The 10805-nt window shown below is 44.0% G+C and overlaps 1 protein-coding gene across 1 annotated transcript; it reads left to right on the top strand.

Moving 5' to 3' along the window:
- The first annotated feature begins 390 nt into the window (after nucleotides 1-390).
- scdb (stearoyl-CoA desaturase b) lies at nucleotides 391-9710 on the top strand. Its single transcript, XM_061836627.1, has 7 exons — nucleotides 391-412; nucleotides 538-562; nucleotides 691-927; nucleotides 3257-3387; nucleotides 5345-5550; nucleotides 5665-5897; nucleotides 8446-9710. The coding sequence occupies exons 1-7, from the start codon at nucleotides 410-412 to the stop codon at nucleotides 8643-8645; spliced, it is 1035 nt and encodes a 344-aa protein (XP_061692611.1). The 5' UTR covers nucleotides 391-409; the 3' UTR covers nucleotides 8646-9710.
- Nucleotides 9711-10805: the final 1095 nt, after the last annotated feature.

Here is a 10805-nt window from a genome sequence, read left to right as displayed (position 1 = left end):
TAAGAAAACAGATGGATGTTCCTACTGGTGATCCTTGAAGTGTAGTTATTTTTTTAAATTTTAATTTGTATTTGTTCATTATTTTTGTGTGTGCTGTTGTAGAAAGCTGGGATAGGCTCCAGCACTCTCCAGGATAAGCGGCAAAGAAAAATGGCTGGATGGATGTTGCAGAAAGTTCTCCAAGCCCGCCCTCATGCAGGACGCAAACCTCAGCTCTACTTTTCAGACAGCAGGGGGAGCCAACCGTCCTCTGATGGGAACGGAAGAATGAATGAAACCAATCGTAAATATTTTTGGTCGATTTGGACTTTCGACGTTCTTCTCCCCCCCCCGGTTTTTAAGAGCGCTCCCCGGTTTCCACGCTTAAAGTCAGCGCGTGGAAGTCCTGCTGCAAGAGGCGACACTTGTCATGGTGACTCGCACTAACGCACACAAACATCAGATAAGCAAAGAGCCAATCGGACGTTGGACACGCGCACGCACACACGCGGTGCATAATAAGAAGGACTTGATGACTTGCACACATCATTTCCACAGTGGACCGCCGCTGGATCTCTGCACGGTGAGCACAGACACGCGCGCGCGCACACACACACTCACACAAAAACAACCTAATAATCGAAAGTAAATGTTACTCGAAATGTGAATGACACACAGCGTCCGCCCGCACCCCGCATCCTCGCTTTCTAGGTGCGGGTGCTTTGCTTTGGACTGCCCTTTGCCGTAATATGCCCGCCAGCAGCCCTCCCGACGCCGAGCGCACAGTCGGCCCCGCCGAAGACGACGCCGACGCGGGCAAAGAAGGCGGCGGCCGGCCCCGCGGGGCGCTGGTGTGGAGGAACGTGTGGCTCATGGCGATGCTGCACGCCGGCGCGATCTACGGAGTCTTCCTCGTCCCCGGCGCTCGCGCCCTCACGCTCGCGTGGAGTAAGTACGCACTATGTATTTCAAATTATGGCAGAAGTACTCAGGCGTGGTGCTCGTGTAAAGTAGAACTCCTCAAAAGTTTGGGGACAGTGGATTTTGTACATTTTACTGCACTTAAATCTTTCATAAATAAACATTTTGTTTTGAATAGTTTTTGTGCATGCAATATAATATATTTCGTGATATTATTCATAATAACTCTTTTTTTTTTTTTTTTTACTCTGACATGAGCATGTGTGTATCAACTAAAATTCCTGGAAATTAGGACAATTCTATTAATTTGTCGTTGCTTTGTGGATATAACGTTTGAAGGGACGTCAGCAAATCGTCACTGTGTTGACATTTTATTTAGCAAAACTACTCAGTGAGTATTCAATATTTAATACTTGTATTGGTATCATTCTAAAAAGAGTGGCTCTAAAATCCTTAATTTAAAGTAATTACAGTATTTTAAAACATGAAAAAATATAGGATTTTCTCTGCAGTATTTGCATTAATATACAATGAATGAATGGATATCAAAATTGTTTTAATTGCTCCAACATCATTCTAAATGTGAGTTAAACATTTATTGTACGATATATATATATATATATATATAGTGTACGAAATTAGACTGGATTTCCATTTGGCTAAAATCGCCATTGAAGGTTTCCCGAAATTTTTCCGTAAATGGGAAATTTCTGTCCCTTCCTTTCCGATCCGAACCGTACTTCCAGTATATACAGTATAGTACAGTGTCACGAATATCGTTTGTTTTCTTAATTTAGTCTGCCAAGGATGCAACTATGTCTTTCTTTGTTTATTTTTGTCTTCTCGTGTAGCAGTTTTATGCTGCGTCAGCAGAAAGTGTTCCATGTAAAGTCCACAAAAGTTGGAGCAGATTCAGAATGAAAAGTTGGACTGTGCACTCTGCATCCATCATTGGTTCCGCCATGGTCAACAGGCTCTAACCTCCGGTCAGGGCAAAAAGTATGGTAAACATACATATATTGTTAGAGAAAATGATACGATAAATATATAATAATTAATTATGAAGGTTAGGCTTTAACAGTGAAAAGTTACTTCTTTGCGACCGCCTGCACGGTTTTGACAGCCAACAGCGCTACAAAAACGCTAAACCTAACATATTCTAATTAAATTAGATTTTATTGTGTTTCACAATGTACAATTATAAGGATGTCAAAGGACGTCAACTTTCACGTGAAATCATAGCCACGACCGGAAGTTGAAGCCCAATTACCGCGTGAAAGGCGCCTGTGCGCAGTCCACTTTTTATTCTAAATCATTTGAACAGACGTTATCTTGTTTTGATTCGGTTGTTTGACAGTTGGTCACAGCTTTTGTTAGCAGCATTACTGCCACCTACAGCCCTGGAGCTGAAGAACACCATCATTTCGGGCTACGGTTAGTAAGTTTCTTTCGGCTTGTCCCGTTAGGGGTCGCCACAGCGGGACATCTCAGATGAATGCTCATATTTGTTTGGCACAGTTTTGTACGTGTAAAGATATTGAAAAAACAACTTTTGAACGTACAGAAACATAAAAAATACAAGCATGAAATGTATACAAAAATACTCTAATACTGCTATCAGGTTTCCCCAGGTATGCAAATCCGAACGAGCAACCCAATGTGCATTGAAGGCGAAACTGTGACCCAAAAAAATTGCCATTTGATGTAATTACTGTTTGCAACGTATAATATAAATCACTGCTTTTCTCATTTTTTTTAGGGGGGCTGAAATGGCTGAATGACTTTCCTGTTCATTTCCATTGAAAATTATTATTATTATTATTGTAATTATTATTTATTCTCCACCGAATGAGCTGAGCTCCTGTATCACGGCGTGAATTCACAGACAAAGTTCGCTCCGGCAGCCGTTTCATGTTTATGTCATCGGCCTTGAGAGTCACAATGAGCGATGATCGTGATATGATGTCCCCATTCTTGTCATCATTTTTAAGATACAACCGTTAGAATTTGCGGCCCGTACGGCAGACCATCGAGACGTTTCGCAAATTCCTGAACAGTCTTCACTTTGTCTCGAGTCTAGCACAACCTCACCCTCGCCCCCCCCCCCCCCCCTCGTCCTTGCAATGCTGGGCTGCATATTATTTCGCAGCAGAAGACAAAGCACAATCAGCGCTCCCATAGACATTCCATTGTGGACCGCGTGGCACCACGACAATTTGTCGCCGGCTGCCAGAAGGCCCCTGCGTGCTTGCGCCCGACGCGCGCAGACGACAGCATAAACAACAAGCGCACACCTGCCTTTGCACCTAGTCCCCCCCCCCGACATGACGCTTTGTCATTCCTCTCCCCGCTTTAGCTGCCGCGTGCTTCTTCATCAGCGCGCTGGGCATCACGGCCGGCGCCCACAGGTTATGGAGCCACAGATCCTACAAGGCGTCACCGGCCCTGCGAGTCTTCCTGGCTCTCGCCAACTCGATGGCCTTTCAGGTACGACGCTTTCGCGCACGCGGATGCGGGTGTGGCGTGCATCGAAGCCGAAGAATCATCTTTTCTGCCGCACACACAAATACATATTCCTGACATTTGTCCTCCTTCTCATTAGTGGAAAAGTAAACAGCAGTGAATTTCATACTCGGGCCTGACCCGATTTTATCATCACGACGCAATCATTGAAAACGTCACTCGCGTTTAACCCGAGAGAACCCAAGACATCCAAATCCATCCATCCCTACATTTTCTTTGCCACTTATCCTCACAAGGGTCACGGGGTGTGCCAGAGCCTATCCCAGCTGTCAACGGGCAGGAGGCGGGGTACACCCTGAACTGGTCGCCAGACAATCGCAGGGCACTTGGAGACAAACAGCTGCACTCGCAATCACACCCAGGGGCAGTTTTACAGTGTCCAATTCATGTTGCATGTTTTTGGGACGCGGGATGAAACCGGAGTGCCCACCCGGAGAAAACCCACACAGGCACGGGGAGAACATGCAAACTCCACACAGGTGGGGCCGGGATCGAACCCGGGACCTCAGAACTGTGAGGCCAACGCTGTCCAGCTGGGACACTGTTCAAATTGTCTTTTTAAATTTTATGTACTAACTAAATTAATCAGGCGGCATGATGGATCCAAAACAAACAAACAACCCAAAAACATGCAACATTAATTGGACACTCGAAATTGCCCCCGAGGTGTGATTGTGAGTGGGGGTGTTTGCCTCCATGTGCCCTGCGATCGGCTGGCGACCAATTCAGGGTGTACCCCGGCTCCTGCCCATTGACACCTGGGATAGGCTCCAGCACTCCCACGGCCCTCGTGAGGATAAGCCGCTAAGAAAATGGATGGATGGATGGATAAATTAATCAACAAGCGTCAAAGGAACACAACAAAAACATCACATTTGGAAAAATTTACTTCCGGTTTAGATCACAGTTCACAAATGACCCAGTGGGCCTTAAACTACCAAAAAACAAAGCATTGAATGCAGACACGTGTGAGACGTGAAAAAGAGAAACTGTGGTCCATTGTGTCATCAGGTGCTGTTAGTTCACAATCAATATTTAAACGCAAGACAACAAAAACAAAAAGCATTTCCCGAACTAAAAAGAGCAGCGTCTTGATTTATAAGGTGAATTTGTTCCGCGGGCAAGCTCTTTGAGCAAAACGTTCGTATTGCAAAGCACCTTTCCCAGTTCAAAGAATGGAAATGTCATTAATCCGTTCCACCGTTGCAAAAATGTTTGTGAAATATTTGTACGGCGTATGCACCAAGAAGACCACCACTACTCGGTAAATTGCAGTAACGTTCGTCATAAAGGATTCTGCGTTTTATTGCTACGACGTCTGTCGACATTCAATTATGCATTGGTTAAAAAGTTATAACCTATGTGGTATCGATACTAGTTTTGTTAGCCTGTTTATGGCATTTTGCATTGTGCATTAGTATGTAACTGTCAAGGTTTCACGAGGAAAAGATTGGTTAAGATCATGTAATTATACTTTACACCCCCCCTCCTCCCTCCACACTTTAAACAAATATAATCTTATTAAAGAAATTATTAGTGCTTAGACACTACGCTTTATTTGACACGTCCAGGTGGGGTTAACCCATTTTAAAAAAGCAAATTAAACATATAAATAGTAAAAAAAAAAAAAAGTTCAACCAAAACATTGATTTTCCAAGTGCTTTAGCTCAATGCTAGCATATCATACAAAACGCCATTGACGGGCTCGTGGAAATTAGCTCGGGTCTTAGAATAGATATAAACCTTCAAACAACCGCAAAAACAGATACAAAACGATCATATGGCAATAATCACCTTGCATGTGTGTCAAAACCCACAAAGAAAAAGCTCCGATTTTGTGATATGGCTCTCGCATCGGGGCTCGCCATGTCGTGCAGGTGTTCCTTTTTGCACTGATCTGGTTCTCTGTTCCGGCGCGCAGAACGACATATACGAGTGGGCGAGGGACCACCGCGTCCATCACAAGTATTCGGAGACGGACGCCGACCCGCACAACGCCAAGCGGGGCTTCTTCTTCGCGCACGTCGGCTGGCTGCTGGTCCGCAAGCACCCCGACGTGGTCGAGAAGGGCCGAAAACTGGACCTGTCCGACCTCAAGGCCGATAAAGTGGTCATGTTCCAAAGACGGTGAGGGGATTTGGAGGTCAACTGTCATCTTTCTTCTTCTGTGGTGGTTTTCCTCTCTTACGCTGTTTTGGTGTATTATCTGCTGTGATAATAAAGTACGCGCGTGTATTTCAGGCACTACAAGCTGTCTGTGTTGCTGTTGTGCTTCCTGGTGCCCATGTTGGTTCCCTGGTACTTCTGGGGCGAGTCCCTCCTGGTGGGCTACTTCCTGCCCGGCTTGCTGAGGTACACGATCGGGCTCAACGCCACCTGGCTGGTCAACAGCGCCGCCCACATGTGGGGCAACAGACCCTACGACCGCACCATCAACCCCAGGGAGAACAGAATCGTCGCCTTCAGCGCCATAGGTAGGAAAAGTCAGCGTTCTCGTTTCACGCGTCTTCAAAGATGTCTGTTTAGCTTAATGCTAACAAACAATGCGAAACTCCATAGACGTGCTCACAAATAGCAACTGATGTTTGAAGGTAAACAATGGACCCAAACATAAAGAGAAAATATGACAATACTTCCCGGCATGTATTCTTTATCCTCTGTGAAGAACGCCTCGATTGACATGGCAACAGGCACAGTCTTAAATCGGATTGGATACAAAAATAAATCCCACATCCAGATTCAGTACTACAAAGCAAAGCAGTCAGTAAAAACAACTATAACATGATGAAAACAGACTGTTTATAATAAATTAAAACAAATTTCAAGAAAAAAATATTAGAATTAACGGTGTAAATGAGTGATTTAGTGCTTCTGTTACTATAAAAGCAGAAGAGAAGGTCTTGGTTATCCTGAGTTGCAACTACAGTTGCATATTTGCATAGAATCTGTTGAAAATGGATGTCCATGTACAAAAAAAATAAAATAATAATAATACACAAGGTACTTTTTCTGGAGCTATTTAGCATCATATTGCCATCAAATATCCAATAAGCAAATGTTCCTTTGTGTGTCTACAAACGTATACACTGTTTAATTTTTGTCCAATGCCGATTAGAAAGATACTCAGTAGCTAAGCGACTTCGACCAAAGTTCAAAAACGCTTTTGTCATGGGGGGGGGGGGGGGGCACCATGTCTTAGATTGAGTCGCTCCCCCACCCAAAAAACTTTTTCTTTCTCTCTCATTTTAATTTATTTTTGCAGTGAATTTGATGTTTATTTTAAGAATGCAGGTGTCACGTGCACAAAGTAAACTGTACTGTCAACTAAATACAGTAAGTAAACGGATTAACTAAAGGAAATTGTTTGGGTCATTTATTGAACATGTGAAAATATTTTTTGTGGGGAAAGTTCAAGAGAGAAAAAGGGAGAGGAATAAACATTGAAGCACTCTGTTTAAATGTACAAAATACAAGGTACAATTGTAGAAAATAACACTTCTCCAAAGCTTTGTATGTTGTGATAACTTGACCCTTGAAAAAACTTGAAAATATCCTGCAAAAGTCATGAAAAATAATTTCAAGAAAAGAGTGGGAATCCCGTGTACCACATCTTTCTATGTTACCTCCATTTACGCGCCCGAGTACTACTATTCTATCACGATGCACGTTAGAATATTTCACTGTGCATGACGTTCTGTGTTCATGAAAACGTCCTCCATCGCTAATCGACTGCACGTTTGTGAGATGGACACGAGCAGCTGAGGAAGCTGCAGTGATATTGCTCATTTTTTGCAGAGGATAAAGAATATATTCCCGAGAGTATTACAGAATCTGACATAACTGTGCTTAAAGGGTTATAACAGTCGGACAGTCAACGCTACCGTAATTTCCGGCCTACAGTGCGATGGTTATAAGCCTCACCCAGGACATTTGTAAAGGAAATACCATTTGGTACATACACAAGCCGCACCTGTGTAAAAGCCGCAAGTCGCCATGTTGAAACAAGAGATATTTACAAAGAAAGATGGTACACAGAAAGAGTTCTCAATGTTTTAATACCTTAGCTTAGCTTAACATAGCAACGACACGGAAGCAAAATTAGGGCTGGTTTAAAAAAAAAAAAAGAGGACACACCTTATCTTAACATAGCGCAGGGCTGATTAAAAAAAACAAAAACAAAAACATACCTGTAAAAAAAAAAAAAAAAAAAACGTTACGTAGCACAGCACTAACAGGGCCAGTTAAAAAAAAACAAACAAACAAACAAATCACAGATGCGGCAGTAACACAGCAGCAACACGCTAGCACGACAATAACGCTAGCATGACGCTTCTGTTACTGCGACGCTAACACTAGTGCGGTACTAACTGGTCCGGTCAAAAAAAAATATACCGGAAAAAATCACAGAGACAGGACAGAAACACTGCAGCAGCACGCTAGCACAGCGCTAAGGCTAGCAGGCATTAACAGGGCCAGTAAAAAAAAAAAAAAAAACAACATACCGGTAAAATTCATTTCCTCAGCACATATATTCCACCGTCTCACTCTTACTTTTTTCCGCTCGAGTGCCCCCTTGCACAAAATGCACAAATTATTCGCATCACCGCATAATCCACGGGATTGAACGCGTGTGGGGAAAAAAAGTCGCGGTTTGTAGGCCGGAAATTACGCTAGTCTTGTTCCTGCGACTACGGTGTTTTGCAAGCAGCGTGTTAGCGTTAAGTCGGCAGTCTTTCGATTAAGGCGACATTTAGTTGATATAAATACGCAACGTGTTTTTGTCTTTGTGTGATATTTAGTTTCAAAGTGACAAAATCTCCGACTTGTGGAGTGAATGTGAGTTTGCTGCCGGCATCCGGCGCTTGTATCTCAAATTTCTGCTTGCGATTCAAAGCCCACAAATCAGCTGAGTGGCAGTTCGTCACGAAAAGCACTTTTAATTTATGCCGTGTCATTGTGAGTTCAAGGCCCAAAAAAAGAAAGAAAAAGCGTTATTATCGTCGTTGTCTGTGGCGTTGCCAGGGGAAGGCTTCCACAACTACCACCACACGTTCCCCTTCGACTACGCCACCAGCGAGTTCGGCTGCCGCCTCAACCTCACCACCGCCTTCATCGACCTGATGTGCCTCCTGCGTCTGGCCGGCGGGCGCAGGGCGGCGTCCAAGGAGATGATAGCGGCCCGCGTGCAGCGGACCGGCGACGGCGGCGCTCAAAGCGGCTGACTCGGAATGTGGCGACGCGTTCTTGGTGGTGATGATGAAGAAGATTATTTTTAAGAGACGCACGGGCAGTAAGTTTTCACTCAAAAACCACAACAACAGTTGACCGGAAGACAAAAAGGGAAGCTAATCGGGATTCCTTTCTGTTCCTTTTCCACTGCGCGGTGCTGACTCGCCGTTAGCATTTTTCAACAAGGCACTGTTTCGAGTACCTCGTCGTTTCACGGTGGAACGGATTTGTAATTGGGACATTTCAGGGTGAACGGCAAGAAAAGGCAAAAAATGAAAGGACACGGTTCACGTTAGCTTGTACACCGCAGTCTCCGCTTTGCTGCAGCGGCCCACAATCTCGTTCCGGATAAATTGTCTCCTTCCAAGTGGCCACGCGAACTAATAACCTTGCCGGTTTTATTCAGGCTTTTGTTTAAAATTAATTTAACTGCGGCCTGGTTTTTCCTCATTCCCGAGCCGAGTTGCTAGTATACAGCGGTTGAACCTTCGGTTGCAGGTTAATTCATTTGATATTTCTTACAAATGTTTGCCAGTTTAGAAACTTGATGATTAAGGGCATCCCCGTTACTATTTATGTATGTATTTTTTTCCCCCTGAAAAGCAACAAATATATGGTATCTTTATGGTCTAGAGACAATAAGGGGAAAAAAAACCACAAAATGTGAATAGATAATTTTGTTAAAGTCAACTCAAGGTACTTCTGAACTTTTTTTATTGGAGAACACTATTGACTGTTCCAAAGTGTCAGAATACCCCGAGGACGGCTACGTACTTGTTTGATTTCTCTTTTGCATTTGCGCAGTGCAGGTGAGGCAGCCCCAATCCCGCCTCACATTCTGCCGCACGGATTGTATTCCCGTTCCGGTTCTTGGTTTTCCCCTGTTGGAGGCACAATTTCGACCGCTGTCCACCAAAGTAGAGTGATGCCTCGGTTCTTGACCACAATCCGTTCCAGAAAACGGTTCGAGAAGGGATTTGTTCGGGAACCGAATCGACGTTTCCCGTTACAATGAATGGAAAAAGAAATAATGCGTTCCAAGCCTAAAAAAAAAAAGGCCTTTTATCGCAGTTTTTTTTTTTTTTTTTTTTTTAGCTTTTCCTGATAATTAACTGCATAGTAGAAATACATGTATAGTTTAAATACTTTATATAATAAAATATTGTACACTCATTACTCCACTGACTTGTGTTTGAGGCACATGCAGCAGAGGCTAAAACAAATTGCCCCCCCCCCCCCACCCCACCCTTCTGCGTGGATAACTTCACGGCCCAATCGAGTACGTGGCACTTATTCCAAAGCGAATAAATCGAATCCTACAAAAGATGGCGCTCTGCTGACCTTTTGGCGAAATGTAGTCCGCCACCTCTGGTCCTGGCTTGAAAGTGCCCCTGGATCTTCACCCTGTCAAGCCACAAAGTCACGGGCAGAAAGTGTGGAAGGAAGTTCATTTGTAAATGAAGGAAGTGCACGCTGGGGCCTTTGGAGAAAATGGAGATAAAAATGTAGCATTGCACAAAGCCGGGCAATTCTCGAGCAATTTTCAAAAATGCTTTAAAGTCTACTTATAGGGATCACTGTGCTTAGCCAAAACCAAATTTACATAATTTGCCCCATCTTTTTTTTTTTTTTTTTTTTTAACATTAGAATGGATTGTGACAAAAACGAGCCGTACTAAACTACAGCATGACCGGGCGTGCTCAAGATTAGCATCTGGCAGTCAACCTCAAGCAACCGCCGCCTTGTTTGTCACCTTTTCAGCTAACGCGAGCGAAGCACAACGCGAACGTCGCGTTTCCAGGAGTCGACGAGTTCATCGGCGCGAGCACGGAAACCTTTCCCTCATACCCGTTTGACAGTATTTTCCGATCGGAAGATAAACGGACGCGGACGCTCAGATAAGAACGTCAGCCGGTCGGACGGCGGCAGAACACCTCGCGGTCACGTGCGGCGGTTTAATATGATGCCTGCTAACATAAACAGAAGCACAAATCATACAAATGATGATCGCGGTTGCTTTACTGGACCCGCTTGCGAGTGACCACTAACATGATGGAGGGAAAAAAAATGGCATTACTTTGTAATAAACACAGTGAACAAGTATTTTTTGCTCATTTCATTTGATTGCATTGCCATTCATTATTTTTTTTGGT

This window comes from Syngnathoides biaculeatus, chromosome 12 (assembly GCF_019802595.1).
Source record: "Syngnathoides biaculeatus isolate LvHL_M chromosome 12, ASM1980259v1, whole genome shotgun sequence".
In the NCBI taxonomy this organism is placed as follows: Eukaryota; Metazoa; Chordata; class Actinopteri; order Syngnathiformes; family Syngnathidae; genus Syngnathoides; species Syngnathoides biaculeatus.
This window is presented reverse-complemented; position numbering and strand designations above follow the sequence as displayed.